General features: G+C 46.5%; 1 protein-coding gene across 1 annotated transcript in view; it reads left to right on the top strand.

The window, feature by feature from the left end:
- The window catches only part of LOC144161511 (2-oxoglutarate dehydrogenase complex component E1-like), a 203,376-nt gene extending 188,185 nt beyond the window's left edge, over window positions 1-15,191 (top strand). Inside the window, exon 22 of the mRNA XM_077692173.1 lies at window positions 8,116-15,191. Coding sequence (XP_077548299.1) covers window positions 8,116-8,212 — 97 coding nt within the window. The 3' untranslated portion in view covers window positions 8,213-15,191. The remainder of the gene's footprint in view (window positions 1-8,115) is intronic.
- Window positions 15,192-16,890: the final 1,699 nt, after the last annotated feature.

Here is a 16,890-nt window from a genome sequence, read left to right as displayed (position 1 = left end):
CGTCTTGCAGGGCGCATCATGGCGCTGTTGCGCCGCGCATTCCCTAAGAAGTGGGTGACGTCGCCACGAGTATTCTTGGGGACAGTCATTCTGGACGGCGCATCACGTGACTGGCATTACTCGTTCTGTCGGTGGCTTGCAACATACTCTTTAGAGCATGAAGTCGTTTATAAAAATTTCACTACAGGAAATTCTGGCGCTGCAATCAGGTGCCATCATGGGACTGCTGGAAAATATTATATTTTTACTTCACAGGCCTTTCAAATTCCTCAGCTTCATGATTGACAACTCTTTTCCCGACGGTGGCTCGAGTTTCTTTTCCCCCTAGCAGCACGACGCTCCCTATCCACTACTTTGGAGCAAGCACTGCTTGCTTTCTTGAGGCGCTGTGTGTTGCTTTTTTGGGGGGCTGTTAATTCGCGCCAAAGAGCCATAGAAAAAAGAGCTCTGAACAGATGCAGCGAACGCAGGAGAGTAGGATCAAATTGAGCAAACTTCGACTGCATCTATGGTGGTGGAGGGGGAGTGGAAGAGACCAGGGTGGGGGGGACACAAGGGGGTTTTACAGGCTCGGATGGCAGACGACTACTGTCTTTCGATGGCATTTGCAGCAAAGGACGGAGATATAGGGCCTTTTTAAATTCAAGTTATGAGAGTTTACGCGCCGCGGCTGTGCACCTGGGCCACTAGGGCTCTGGATTACTTTTGAGCACCTGCGCACCTTTAACGCGCGACGAAATCTCGACATACGATCGCCTTTTTTTCTCCTCCATAAGAAAAGCAGAGATCGCGAACGGGATCATACCCGCGTCCTTGGGCTCAGCAGCATAACTGAGCCACTGCAGCGGGTGCTATTTTCAGTTACTGCTGTAAGACTGCCAGGGGATGTAAAAGGCTTCCGAAGCGCGCTGGTTCGTCATGTGTATATTTGTTTACTACCATAAAAAAGTAAAGCACCATAGATATGTTTACCATCCTGGCACATTATTGTGTTGGTGCTACGTACGTTGCTTCACATGGCATATCAGCCACAAGTAACAAAGTAGCAATAAACAAACAAAACAAATGAATATACTTATTTTTTATATATAAGACAAAAGCTTCATTTCGAATTGCAAGGAGATGCCACCACAGTAGAGTTGTAATTTCCATCAAATAGTGAAGGGCGTGAAAAAAATTTTCTTTTCATGTTTTTTTAGAAAAATATCGGAAATACAAAAAACACGATTCCAAACATATTAAAAGCTCGACATGCTTTTAAAGGGCTGCTGAAGAGCTTTTCAAAACATTTGTTGGTAGCATTCCTTTATAGTTTTCTCGACGCTAAATCAGGAAAAGGTGTTTATTGCTTGTGAAAATACACCCAAACAGCCTTTTTTTTTCGCGAAAGCAAACGACCCCTGCCCAATGTGCGGTAAGAGATGTGGCTTCCTTTCGCGATCGGGCCCCGGTAGATAACGTCCTATTCGGAACCACCGGAGCTGCGTCGACCACTCAGCATGCAGAGCTCATTCTGTTCTCATTCCGAAACAGGTCAGAAAGTCCCCAGTAATATTGAAGACGCACAAAATCTTCCCTTAGAATAGGGGAGCTTGAAGGAAGCACAAACTGAACAAGTCTGCTCGCGGCGAGCTTAAAAAACGAATTTTCCCCGAACGACTCATGGCCGACTTTAGACTTTGGGATGCCGGGATCTTGTGCAGATATGCTATTGTCGCTTTCACTACCAGCGCGAACACACATTCCTAGCACACTTTTCGCCACCCCATCAGCCCCCATCTCGAATGTGCAACTTGCTTTTTACATTCGGGAGGGCGATAACAAGCGCTAGGGCATCACTTCGACTTTTACCCCAATCTATGACTCACGTCACTATCCCATGAATATAACCAGGAAGCAATATTTAATTTGTCCCACGTAATTCTCCTAATCGACACTTTTAATTTGATACCTCAGAAGCCCTAGTGGCACCACTTTCACTTTTAACCCAATCTATAACTCACGTGACTAGCTCGTGACTATAACCAGGATGCAATTTCTAATTTGTCCATGATTCCCCTCATCGAGACCTTTATTTTGATACCTCACGAGCCCTAGTGGCACCACTTTGACTTTTACCCAATTTGTGACTCACGTGACTGTCTCATGACTATAACAAGAAGGCAATTTTTAATTTCTCCCACGTGATTCCCCTAATGGAGGCCTTTAATTTGATACCTCACAAGCCCTGGTGGCATCACTTTGACTTTTAACCTAATGCATGACTCACATGACTGTCTCATGACTATGACCAGGAAGCAATTTTTAACTTGTCCCACGCGATTCCTTTCATCGAGACCTTTAATTTGATACCTCACAAGCCCTATTGGCCTCACATTGACTTTTAACCTAATCCATGACTCACATGACTGTCTCATGACTATGACCAGGAAGCAATTTTTAACTTGTCCCCCATTATTCTACTCAGCGAGACCTTTAATTTGATACCTCACAAGCCCTAGTGGCACCACTTTGACTTTTAACCCAATTTATGTCTCACATGACTATCTCATGACTATGACCAGGAAGCAATTTTTAACTTGTCCCACGCTATTCCTTTCATCGAGACCTTTAATTTGATACCTCACAAGCCCCATTGGCCTCACATTGACTTTTAACCTAATCCATGACTCACATGACTGTCTCATGACTATGACCAGGAAGCAATTTTTAACTTGTCCCCCATTATTCTACTCAGCGAGACCTTTAATTTGATACCTCACAAGCCCTAGTGGCACCACTGTGACTTTTAACCCAATGTATGACTCACATGACTATCTCATGACTATGACCAGGAAGCAATTTTTAACTTGTCCCACGTGATTCCACTCGTTAAGACCTTTAATTTGATACCTCACAAGCCCTAGTGACCTCACATTGCCTTTTAAACTAATCCATGACTCACATGACTGTCTCATTACTATGACCACGAAGCGAATTTTACTTTGTTCCCCATGATTCCACTCATCGAGACCTTTAATTTGATACCTCACAAGCCCTAGTGGCACCATTTTGACTTTTAACCTAATCCATGACTCACATGACTGTCTCATGACTATGACCAGGAAGCAATTTTTAACTTGTCCCACATGATTCCACTCATCGAGCCCTTTAATTTGATACCTCACAAGCCCTATTAGTCTCACATTGACTTTTAACCTAATCCATGACTCACATGACTGTCTCATGACTATGACCAGGAAGCAATTTTTAACTTGTCCCACGCGATTCCACTCATTAAGACCTTCAATTTGATACCTCACAACCCCTAGTGGCACCATTTTGACTTTTAACCCAATGTATGACTCACATGACTATCTCATGACTATGACCAGGAAGCAATTTTTAACTTGTCCCCCATTATTCTACTCAGCGAGACCTTTAATTTGATACCTCACAAGCCCTAGTGGCACCACTTTGACTTTTAACCCAATGTATGACTCACATGACTATCTCATGACTATGACCAGGAAGCAATTTTTAACTTGTCCCACGCGATTCCACTCATCGAGACCTTTAATTTGATACCTCACAAGCCCTAGTCCCACCACTTTGACTTTTAACCCAATCCATGACTCACATGACTGTCTCATGACTATGACCAGGAAGCAATTTTTAACTTGTCCCACGCGATTCCTCTAATCGAGGCCTTTAATTTGATACCGCACAAGCCCTGGTGGCATCACTTTGACTTTTAACCCAATCCATGACTCCATGCCTGTCTCATGACTATGACAAGGAAGCAATGTTTAACTTATCCCACACGATTCCACTCATTAAGACCTTTAATTTGATACCTCAGAAGCCCTAGTGGCCTCACATTGAACGTTAACCCAATCCATGACTCACATGACTGTCTCATGACTATGACCAGGACGCAATTTGTAATTTGTCCCCCGTGATTCCCCTCATAGAGACCTTTAATTTGATACCCCACACGCCCTAGTGACACCACTTTGACTTTTAACCCAATTCGTGACTCACGTGACTATCTCGTGACCATAACCAGTAAGCAGTTTTTAATTTCTCCCTCGTGATTCCCCTAATCGAGACCTTTATTTTGATACCTCACAAGCCCTAGTCGCATCACTTTTACTTTTAACCCAATCTATGACTTACGTGATTACCTCATGACTATTACCACGTGATTCCACTAATCGAGACCTTTAATTTGATACCTCACAACCCCTATTGACATCACTTTGACTTTTTACCCAATCTGACTAATCAATAATTAATTAATTAACATAAATGAGGTAATTAACGTTCGAGCCCTACTGCCTCGGGAAACACTCGCGGCAAGCAAAAAAAGCGCTCACGCTTAAAAAAAAAATAACGTGCCGCAGCTGTGGGCATCGCGCTCACAGCTGCGGCACGTTCTTTTTTTTTTTTTTTTTTAGTCCATAACTTCCGTTTTCCGCCACTACGGGAAAAAAATGGCGCTAGTGTCGCGCGGCAAACTCCAGGTTCCGGTCCCTATATTGTTCGTTCTTCCTTTAGGTTATCGATAGACATATTTACTTAATTTTTACGCCGCGCGGGACTTTTGCCGATCATCGTATAGACGAGTACATGAGCCGTTGCACTGTGATGAGAGTGCCGAGCAGACGAAAAGACGCGCTTTCGAATGAGACTAAGATGGACGCCGTGGCGCATGTAGAACCCGAGCAGCGAGTCGTCGAAAAAATGCTATTTTCGCGTCGAACCTTGGCTGATTTTAGTGGTCGTCGGTGCTGTAAATTGATATTATGGCTCAAATACGTACTCCTGAGTCTGGATATTTTGCTAACCGGGAGAAAAATAGCTCTACTTTCCGAATATGGCGATTTCAAAAAATCAATTTTTTTGGCCAAATTTCGGGATTCTAAGACCTGCATTTCCCGTTAAATAGCGGTCAGAAGCGGTTGGTCGAGCTACCCGCACCACTTCGCGGTCGGTGACGCCGCCATTTTGCCCCCGCTTGCCGCGCCGCGCGCAGTATGCGGCGGCGTCAGTGCGCCTTTGGCAAGCGCGGCGCGTTTTCGTGAGCAGAAAACCCTCCATGCAGAAATTAAAGAAAGTGCGGTTGGTTTTTCCGCGTCTTTCACAGCGATTTGTGCGCTCACCACTTCACGTGCACGTGTAATATTTGGCTCAGGTATTCCTGGCAGTGTAATCTAAACATCGCGCAGGTTTACTTGCACTGCTCAAAGAGTGTTGCAGGGTCCCTTTCAACATAGTTTAACTGAGTGTCGTCGCGAGTCTGTTTTCATTTTTGAAGTTGGAATTACTTGCAAAATATTTAGAGTTCTATAATACAAGTATCAGATTCAATCCACAATAGAATATTTTAATATTGCTGTGTATGTTTGAACGCTTTGAATATTGGCCCACTACTTATGCAGTCTTGTTTCGTGCACACTGTCGTACTCTTTTGACATCTGTGGGTGCACGAAGACTGGTTACCTGCCGCACTGGTGGATCAGTGGCTACGACCAAGTTGTTCTTCTGAGCCCAGGGACATTGGAGGTTTGATTCCCGGCCGCTTTCCCAATGGAGGCAAAAAGCGAAAAAAAAGTGAAAACGCCTGTGTGTTCAAGAGTCTTGAGACGCGTTAAAGATTCCCAGTTGGTCAAAATTAATCCGCAGGAGCCCTCCACTATGGCATGTCTTGTAGCCCAGGTGCAGCTTTGGTGCGTTAAACGTCGTAATCAATCATTCAATCTTACTAGACAGCGAAAGAAAGTAATGCTTGCATGTGCTAGCTTTCGATGTCTCCATCACGGAGCTATAGCCTGCATGGGCGAAAAGAACTCAATCAATCAATCTGTTTATTCTACATCCACACACTTACAGATGCCGGGAGCATGGACACAAAGCCGATAAAGCTGCTTGATGGGGTCCGTGCCCCTTAATATACAGGTCATGTAAAAAGTATACATTCAAATTGTAGTTTAGACTGCGCAAGCGTAAAATTCGCATTTATAAAGTAAAAATTAGCTAGCAATACCACAGCACCACCGTATTTAGGGGCATGCAACGCAAACACAAACACACCTGCCCAAGGAGTACACAAATACTGACAGCCTGCAGGGAAAAAACACAAAATAACAAGACATGACACCTAAAGAAACGAAAAATACTGACATCACGCAGTTTCGAAATACAGCAAAATATGTAGCAAGACCAACAGGGAACAAGAATTGCAAATCACTGGTTATGCGAGTTTAGTAACGTAGGCAAAGTGTAACACAGCAGCTGCTTGCCATAATTTGTTCTCGGGATGGGAACACGCCATGGTTCTGCATGACGCGTATTATGGCTGTGACTATGAGGTGTTAAGTTTGCTATCTGTAAAAGAGAAGAACTGCATCTTTTTCTTTCTTTGTGATACCGTTTAGTTAGTGTTTCATTATATAAATGTGCAACTTGAACTGTACATGTGTACATGTACTGCTCTAATTATTTGTATTTCTTGTGTGGCGAGTTTCGTGTTATCCGTGTATCTGAAAGGGGGGAAAAAGCTGCCCGTACATAGGCCATGTCAGTGTGGAGAGGATGGCACACCATTGTCCGTACCGAGTCCTTGAGCTGTGCTCTTCACTTTTCCACCACAGCGTCCACCGTGAGGGGACTGGGATTGCCACCCTCCCCTCCCCCCTTGAGTCAGTAGAGGGCTGGTTGGGATGACAATTCTGTATGGTGTACCTGTAGACTAATAAAAAGACTGCTTTGACCTGACAACAGAGATACCAATTATATCGCAAACTTCAAAGAAATAAGGGAGATTTTAAGGGAAAGCAGGTGCAGCAGTGGTGGCTCCACAGCCCCTTTCCTGTGATTTCTCTGACGTTACAAAATCTTGTTTGTGCTGTTGGCAGCCACCAATCTAAGCCCCGTCAAGAAGCATGACCGGGTGATTGTGTCGGACCTCTAGTTCTGTTTGGTGGTGTAACTTGAATGCCAACATGCAGCTCACACTAATAACTGTTTTCATTGCTGGCCACTATGACTGTAGTAGGCTTGTACGAATATTCGAGCACTTCGAATATTTGACTGAATATTACAGTATTCGAATTCGTTTCGACCTGAATACAAAATTTCCGATATTTCGAAGTGTTCGGGTTAACGAATATCAGAACCATTTCAAGTACTACGAGAGTTCCGGTTTCGTTAGGCAAGCTGCAGTGCCTTTGACATCAGGCCTATATCTTGACTACATGTGGAGCCAAGACAAGCCAAGCCACATTCAGAGCATTGTTGTGTCGTAGCCATCTTATCCGCGAATGTTTGTCAAGGTAGTCAAGGCTCCCGTTTCATTGTTTCAAACAATGAAACGATAACCGAACAATTTTTTTTTTGGTTACCGTGTGGCACCGTGCAGTGTGCAGGTGCTGATAGCACTCTGCGCTTGAACTTCAGTGTGCATCAGTTGCTTCAATCAGTCAACTGACATGGCCAATGCGGGCCAACCCAATGTGGAACTTTTTTGTGAAGGCCCGCCAGGCCCAGAAGCTCTGTCTCAGAAACAGGAAGTTCAGTGATACCTGACAGCTATTCGAATTCACTTTGAAAGTATTCAACCCCAAGGACTATTCGCTTCGAATTAAAATATTACTATTCGCACAAGCCTAAACTGCAGTGCCAAATTTGAGTTTGTCCATATTTTCTGCTTTCTTTTTTGGTTAAAAAAACTTCTTTTATGGCTCGGGTGGAACTGAGTGCATTACCAAAAGCTAGTCTGTTGAAATGGAGCAAGGTTGTATTTTGTCTTTCTGGCCCCTCTGAACAGGTGCCGCCTAGTTTCCGACAAGTTACCCGCCGCGGTGGCTCAGTGGCTAAGGCGTTGCGCTGCTGAGCACGAGGTCGCGGGTTCGATTCCCGGCCGCGGCGGCCGCTTTTCTGATGGAGGTGAAAAGCAAAAACGCCCGTGTGTACGAGATTTCGGCGCACGATAAAGATCCCCAGGTGGTCAAAATTAATCCGGAGTCCTCCACTACGGCGCGCCTCATCGCCTGCGTTGCGTCGGCGTGTTAAACCCCACAATCAATCAATCAAATCAAGTTTCCGACAAGTTGACCTCTCCCCCCTGTGCAGGTACGTCGGGCGTGCAGTGTCCCCATCGACAGCAACGGGCAGCAAGCACACGCACAAGAAGGAAGCGGAGAGGCTTCTCAGCGAGAGCTTTGCCTGAGCGTGGCGGCGCGTCGCTCGCGTTGCGTGCCTGCAGGGGATCCTATTCGTTGTATTTAAACTTTGGGATGTAGAAGTGCTTGTACACTGGCTATGTACTTTGGCTGCCTTTAATGCTGGCGTGCCACTAGTTCTGTGCAGCGTGCGTGCTTAGGCTAAGGGGGCACGCCTGTGCAGAATCTCACAGTGGTGTGGCGGCACCGCTAGGAAAATCCCCCCTGGGGAGGAGCACACTTTTGCGGGCGAGTTACGGAAACCCCAGTGACGAGGAAGTGCATTGTACTAAGCATAAGCGAGCAGCACACCCCTGTGCTTTAGGCGTCCTTTTCGTGACACGCCGACGAGCGTTCACGTTAGGTAGAAACAGAATGGAGCAGTCTCCGTTGTAGAGACTGGCTGACCCCTTCCCAGTGACATTCTCGTGACACATGCACTGTGATCTTCGTCATGAGCTTGGTGTCACAGCCTGAAGCCGCATTGGCAGCCTGGCTGTCTTTTTTCCCTCTTTTTTTTTTCCCTTTCTTTTTTCAGTGCGGGTGTGGAAATGTTGTACAAAATGCGCTTTTGGTTACACTCAAATGTACTTGCTTGACAGGCAGTTGTGGTTGCAGCCTCTTGGCATGGCTCTTGTGTTAGCACTCGGTATACTGGCTTACATGCAGCAGTGAATTTATGCAGTGCCAGCTGCTTGTTCTAAGTTTGTATGGCTGTACCAGTGTGGCGTAGGGTGTACTGGTCAAACAGCAGAGAACGCAGGAACTTGCTTCCTTCCTTCTTTGCGAACCCCTCGGTGGCTGGTAGGGCGGCTCTGGTTGGGCAGGCTCTGTGTGATGTTGCTACTGAAATAGAGAACTATTCTGGCCAACTTGCTGAGATTCAATGGCACGAAATTTGCAATAGCGTGAAAGGCAACCTTGGAATGAGGAGAACGTGGTCCCTCTTGAGACACCTGTTAGACCCCGCTTGCGCTAAAACAGAACAGAGTCCAGAGTCATCAGCTCACAGCCATCATACAAAAGTTCCCAGGTACTAATAGCAACTAATTGATAGAGTTTGCTCCTTATATCTTCCTTCAGGAGACCCTCAGCAGCTTCCATCATATCAAGGAGCACCCAATAATGATCTAGAGGCTGTCATCACGGAGGTGGAAGTGCGCAGCGCTCTTCTAGCTATCCGCTCAGGATCACAGGGCCGGATGTAGTGACCAACAAAATGCTCCGCAACCTTGATGATTCTTCAATCTCGGCTCTCACGGAATACTTCAATTATTTTTGGGAACGCGGTACACTCCCTTCCAAATGGAAACACGCTAAGGTCACGCTCATCCCGTAACCTGGAAAGCCCCTAACCATTGGTCATCTCCGACCCATCTCTCTTACATCATGCATTGGTAAGGTCCTGGAGCACATAATTCTCGCCCGCTTCACACTCCGCCTCAATTCCACCAACGCTCTTCCACACTCTACGATTGGTTTCCGCACCGGACTCTCCTTTCAGGACGTCCTTCTACAACTTTCCTGCAAGATTATCACCCCTTCATTCTTACTCGACATTGCTGCTATTCTGGCGCTGGATCTCGCCGAAGCACTCGACCGGATTACCCACGCCGCCATCCTGCGTGGCGTAAAATTATATCTCCTGGAGAGCATATGTACACCTACGTGCATAACTTCCTAACATCTCATACAGCGTTCGTTCAGATAATGGCCCTTCAATCTGATACACTAACTCTTCCTTCCATAGGGACTCCACAAGGGGCCGTTTTATCGCCTCTATTATTCAATTTGGCTCTCCTTTAATATCCCAAAGAAACTTGAGACATTTCCACACCTTCATTTTAGCCTGTATGCGGACGATATTACGCTGTGGGTCACTGGTGGTAGCGATGCACTCATTAAAGACGCAATACAGCAAGGTGCACGTGTCGTGAATGAGGAAACATTTGGCGGGCTTGGAGTGCACTCCTACAAAATCGGAGCTTCTCCCCTTACCAGCCAAATCGACCTCTAAAAATTCTCCTGGCATCAAAATTTATTTGAATGTACATTTGATCCCAGAGGTGCGCACCCTCAAAATCCTCAGTCTTGTCATTCAGCATAATCGTAGGAACACTAAATACATATATCTCGCAGTTAAGCTCGCACGTTAATCAAACAATTGGACTCATCCGACGAATTACCGGACGCCACCATGGTATTAAGGAAACGGAGAGAATCAGGCTTATCCAGGCCTTCATCATCAGTCGTGTAACATATTCTCTCCCATACCTTCGTGTTTCGAATGCAGAAATGACCAAAATTAACTGTCTTGTCAGAAAGGCCTACAAAGCTGTGCTACAAATTCCTCTGAGTACATCTACTGCCACATTTGAGTGCCTCGGGGTGCATAGTACCGCCCAAGAATTGGTCCAGGCGCATCATATCAATCCGCTCCGTTGTCTCTCAACTACTCCCACTGGCCAACATATACTGATGAGTCTTGGTATTGGGGCCTCAGTCTGTTCTGAATTAGCTATCCCCATCCCCCAGCCCATCCGCGAGTGCCTCCATGTGCGTCCTATTCTGAGGAACATGCACCCCACCTACCACAGAGGTAGAAGGGAGCAACGGGTGCGGGCGCTCACCAAGAAACTATCCATCAAACCCGACATCCTATATGTAGATGTGGCAGAGTACCGCCGCCTTTGCCCTTGCAGTTAACACTCCAAATGACCCCCCTGTTAACTCCCTAACTGTCCGCACCACCATCCCGGCAGCGGCAGAGGAGGCGGCAATAGCGCTCGCACTAACGACTCAGCCGTCACCCACAATTATAATCACAAATTCGAAAGCGGCCATTCAAAACATCGCCCGTGGGTACATATCGCCCATGGCGTCCAAAATTCTCCTTCAAAATCTCCTGACCTCCCTGGTAGACATCATCTGGACGACATCATCTGGACCCCGGTGCACATCGGCTTGGGGGGAAATGAGGCAGTACACAACGCAGCACGAGGACTTACTATCCATGACGGTGCAAGCCTCGTTCCCTACCATGGCGCCAGGTCAGCCAGGGATCACTTAATCACCTACCATGATATCACTGCGCATTACCGCCTCGCTCGCCGTCAATACCCTCCTGCCCACCTTTAGCTACCGTATTTACACAATTGTTTGTCGACTCGAATGTAGGTCGACCCCCCTCAAAATGTCATCTCAAAAAAAAAAAAAAAAACAGAAAGAAAGAAAGAAAAGCGAGCGCACGGCAGGCCGTTTAGACGCTGCTGTGAACAAGTGCCGAGAGAGTTCTTCGGGCCCAGGCGTCACCCCCGGAAAATCTTTTCAAAAGATTTTCAAATCTTTTCAAAACATTTTCGGGGGTGGCGGCCCAGGGCACTTGTGACAGACGGGACGATTCAGCACAACACAGAAGTGACACAAGAACATGCGGCAACGCGGCCGCCTCGAAAATCGTATCACAAGGAGAAGCTCTTCCGTCAACTACCGATACCCCCCATACGGCGGGGCGGCTCTTCCATGTATGATCGATGCTCCCTCAAGAGCCGTACGCTCGCGGCGCGCGCAGTAGATGTTAAAAAGGACAGTTTTTGTATAAGCATGCGGAATAACTATGCCTACTCTGATAAGTGTAAATTCTGCCACGAACCAGGAACTCTGGCACACATATTATTCGACTGCACAAAAAACTCGGACCTTCCGCCTCTGAACCCGTCCCCTTCCCCTGAGCAGTGGGAGATACTGCTGTCCAGCTGTCGACCTGAGGACCAGCTCCTGCTTGTGACCAGGGCTACGGCAGCCTGGACAGCACATGGGCTCCTGGACTGAGGAACCACTCTCGCATTATTGCGTAATAAAGTTCTCTCTCTCTCTCTCTCTCTCTCTCTCTCTCTCTCTCTCTCTCTCTCTCTCTCTCTCTCTCTCTCTCTCTCTCTCTCTCTCTCTCTCTGTGGGTTGAGTGGGAAACTTTATTCCCAATCATGAGAACACATTCGCTGCGAGATGACACTTATCGAAGTTACCGGCAGCAGCACTGCTGCGCAATATCAAAACAACATGGATGCTGACACTAGCGGCCGGTCGCGATTTCCTTTGATTCGTGAGTACGTTACTCGCATTCAAGAAGCGTTTTGTTCTTCTTTAATAAAAAAAAAAATGAGTATTACCGAATCCCTTGAATCAATGCACGGCGCTGACGTAGGCACAATCATATCACGTTCAGTACATTTCCGAACGCGCTGGTGGAAGGTTAGCCGCTCGCTGTAGGTACGGTGGACAATGTACACGGATCGGGAACGCCAACTTTCAGAGTCAGCATCAGCTTTATTGACGCTAGAATGTATGCAATGGTAAACGCTACGCTTCGACTGTAACCAGAGAAACGAGGGTGTTACACCTTCCCCAGCTTGTACCACCTCTGATTTCTCATTTCTCTTGCCGTTACAAGCGGCACAAATTTGGATTTCGATTCTAAGTCGACCCCCCAACATTGGATTGTCAAACTTTAAAAAATGGGTCGACCTTCAATCGTGTAAATATGGTAACCAATGATCAGGAACGCTTATGGCGACTCCTGCAGACGCACTCCTTGGCCTGCCGAGCATTTCTGCACTGAATTCACCCCTCGCGATTCCCCTCGCCAAATTGTCCACTCTGCGGGAACCTAGCCACACTGCTACACTCCATGTGGGCCTGTCCTCAAGACCCCTGTCCACCCGTAGTTAATGAAAAGCAGTGGGAGGGAGCGCTGCGCAGCTCGGACCCAGAGGTCCAGATACTTGTGGTCACCCGTGTTGCCAACGTCGCTGCCGCCTTCAACCGGTGGCCACACCGCCTCCATAAACCAGCCTAAAGCTTAATAAAGTGATTCCTCCTCCTCCTTTTTTGGGGTCACAAGTCCTCCACACATTGTGTCACTAGTTGGCTCTGATTGAATCCTTCTCAGAGGTGAAAAAAGGGTTTGTCCTTGAATAGGTTGCGGAGGGTGCTCGTCTTGTGTTTGGCATGTGGGTGGGAGGAACTTGGTTTTGGAGGAAGGGTTTCGTGTGCGTGGCTCTCAGATAACAGTTGTAGATCGATGACAAGATTTTTCTCTTGCACTGAAACACTCTGATTGTGCTGTAGACATACAATTAAGAAAAGAGCCTGTGCTGTGCAAAGCCCATCAGTCATTGCAAATCTATTTGCTTGTGCATGGAGGTGCAGTACAGTCATACGAGCACTCTTGCACGGGGAAAAAAAAAATTGGAACGGGATTTGTTCTCTTGCTTGCTTCTTTTGAACGGAATGAATGAAAACTGTCATGCTTTATATGACTGTTGAGTCATGATATTACTAGTGGTACGATGTCAATGGCGTCGTGCTCCCATGTCATTTTTGGGGGCTGGCTTTAAAATATGTTTGTTTTATTCTAAAGATTTTATGTTTTATAGTGTCCCCAGCACTTGTCCGGATGCAAATGATGTTTTATTCACTGAGAAATTAATCAATTTACGTTAAAAATTCCATTTTCCTCTAAATCGTGTGTTTTCGTGGTCTGCAATGACATCACTGGAACCGACTGCTCTGCAGCCAATTGAAAAGCCTTGTTTACCGTTAGTGAACCTAGATGGTGCCACCATACCATGGCAAGCCGTTTTCTGCCTCTGGTTTGTTTTTGACTGTATTTGAACCTAACTTGTTTTTGTTCGGGGAGAAAATAATCGTTTCGTGAAACAGAGTGCTCGCTCGACAGATATGGTCACGTAAGACACTGTTGCTTGCGTCAATCGGCCAGTGCCGTCTAAAACTACCCCAAAGCCTCGCAATCCTGTGCAGCTAAACCGAACATAGTTTGCGCAGTACCAACAGCAGTACGCATCGGTACTTCTATGTTAATGTGTACTTTTGTAACTTCCACTGTCAGTCCCACCATTCTTACTGCTTTAAAAAGAATTTGGCCTAAATTTAAGCGCAAATAGCCTGTTCGGCAAGCTTATAAGCTGTGCCTAATTTGCGTTTGCTTTTGCCGGCCTCCACCAATCGCAGAGCTGGCTGGTATGACATCATAGGTTCTGTTGCGGGAAATGAGTGAGTGGGTCGCATGGCCTTTTCCTTTTTTCCTAATTATACAGCTTATTTAAGCGAATTTTACATTAAAAGTGTATGATTCTAACGAGGCAATCTTTTGAATGAACCAAACTTGTGTTTTGTCTTCATCGCTCCTTTAAAGTGGAAAACAAAAAGCTAAATCAACCACCATGTCCCAGTTTGGGCACAGACAGTGCAGGGACAAGACAGGTACAAAAAGCTGTTCTAAAAGCGGGAAAAAAATAATGGTGCTGTGAAATTAGGTTCGACGTTACTTTTACATTTACAAGTAATGCTTTGCATGCCTCTTTGATTACAGTAATGCCTAATGTGATCATGTATGGTGACCACCACTGTATATGGGGAAACTGCAGCGTTTGTGCTTCAGGTCTTTTGGGTTACTGCCGGTGTTCCACTCAAGGAAGGTCAACCAAGTGAATGCCCACTGCACGAGTGCTACGTGACCGTAAAGAGCAAGATTGGTTTTCGTTTGTTTTTAGGGCAGCGGCTTTATATAATACTATTGTGATCCAGCGCCATGCTGACATCTTTTTGATTCTGAATCGGACACCCATGCTCTGTTATTTAAGACCTTCATTCCTGTTGTCGCATTGTAGTTCTTGTCTGTGGCTGTCGTACTTTTTCTTCTTTTACCCGAGTTGCGTGGAAGCTGTGTTCATTATGTCTGCAGCTTTATTTTCTATAGGTTTTAGTGTTCACACTGCTTTTAGAAGTCTCAAGTAGCCCTGGCAGACTGGATGTCTCCAGTGCAAAGTTTGTGCCTTGAGGCATAATCAGCTTCGTCTGACGTTTTGAAGTGTTTTTAAACAGGTCTGTCTACCATGTGGAAGGCTTGAGTTTTAGGCTTGGAAATTGAGCTCATTGTGTTTCTGCAATAAAAGTGTATGCGAAGCAGATGCTTTTCTCTGGTGAGGGGTCGATGCCATTAGAAGTAAGCTGGATGTCCGGATACCAACGTTTGCCACACTTGGGTTCAGTGGTTAGTGGTGGCCAGGCCAGCTGGTGGTTTGGCTAAATAGTATGGCTCTGTCTTAAGTCTTGGAGACGAGTTGCGATATTGGGCCTTTCACCGTTCCGATATGTAGTGGAAACCCTTGGAAGCACATGCTGTAGGCGGCAACATGATAAATTGCTCCGTAGCTTTGCTCGTAACTCATTGCAACGTTCCATTCTCTTTTGTGTGGAACCCCAGCACTTTATGTGCGCAGCTAGTACCCTCTACTGGTTTGTTTGGAGCATACCTTTTTCTTTTTTAGAAACTGCTAAACAAATCCCGCTGTTCGGCCTCAGTAGAATAGGAGTAGAATTGTGGGTTTTGGAGCGAATGCCCAGAGTTCAAGCCCCAGCAATGCGAAAATGTTTTCCAAGGCCCGTGGTTTTTATTTTACTGGAAAATGCCCTCTTGGATTGATTCTGCGCATTCTTGTCCTAAAGGGTGGTTTGGTTTTTAGGACAAAAGCACTCTGCTGGCCACTACTGGGCTTTGGTGACTGGCACGGCGGCGTCGACATCGCGACCGAACGAAGGCAGGAAGAAAACAGCGGAGGAAAATGTGTTGAAAGGGTGCGAGGGAGGAAAGCATGCTGAGCCTGCTCGCTCGTTGAAGCCTCTGGCGAAATCGTAAGGGGGGGAGGGGGGGGAGGTGTGCTGCTATGGCGCCATCGCTCTCACTGCCTCCCTCTCACAGACGCTACTACTCCGTGCACACCTGAACCACGTGACATTTGCGCGGGAGGTTCAAACACAATTTTCAACAACATGGTAGCCGGCGGCGGCGACGTGCTGCGAGATAACGCGTTTAGGCCTTTCCATAGTCAGCACAGCCAAGCGACACATAGCGCCATCTAGGGGCATGTTTGAAGCTATGCCCGCATGCTTGTGGCCCTCACTTTAATCACTCAGAGCCGCTTGGTCTCGTTGTGTAGTAGTTCTGCTCCGGTGAAGCAAACATCCTAACCCAGGTTCAAAGCTCGTTACCGGTTTTTTTTTTTTTTTTTTTTTTTTTTTCCCCCTTTCCTCCTCATTTCATTTTCAAGGTTTTGTCACATTTGAACATTAACTATTTATGACATCTTTGTGCATTATAAATGGGATTTCTGGTATTTTCGTTGCCTTTTGGTCAGTTTCAGCTACCGCTTCTGGTACGTTGTCGTAGGTTTGCGCCTTTTAGGTTGGTTTTGGCTATTTCTGTTGAATATTTTTCAACACCCTCGTTTTTAACCATTGTAAGTCCGTTTTGGCTGTTATTTATTTCTGTTCGGGTGGTTTTGCGTGCTTTAGGCACATTTATGCTGTGAAATAATAACCATAGCAAATTCAGGTGACGGCTGGCTGTACTGACTAGGAAACGCATACACGCCGAGATAACTGCACAGTAGCGTGCGCCACCGTGCGTTCGCTGATCACGCGATCACTTCCCGAGACACAGCAGATATAACAGCACAGTAGCGTGCGCCACCATGCGTTCGCTGATCACGCGATCACTTCCCGAGACACAGCAGATATAACAGCACAGTAGCGTGCGCCACCATGCGTTCGCTGATCACACGATCACTTCCCGAGACACAGCAGATATGCGCCTTGACAGAGAAGA

Source organism: Haemaphysalis longicornis, unplaced genomic scaffold (genome assembly GCF_048455015.1).
Source record: "Haemaphysalis longicornis isolate Haplotype H1 unplaced genomic scaffold, Haemaphysalis longicornis Haplotype H1 scaffold_119, whole genome shotgun sequence".
NCBI lineage: Eukaryota > Metazoa > Arthropoda > Arachnida > Ixodida > Ixodidae > Haemaphysalis > Haemaphysalis longicornis.
The sequence above is the reverse complement of the archived record's forward strand: the minus strand, read 5'-3'. Positions and strand labels throughout refer to the sequence as shown.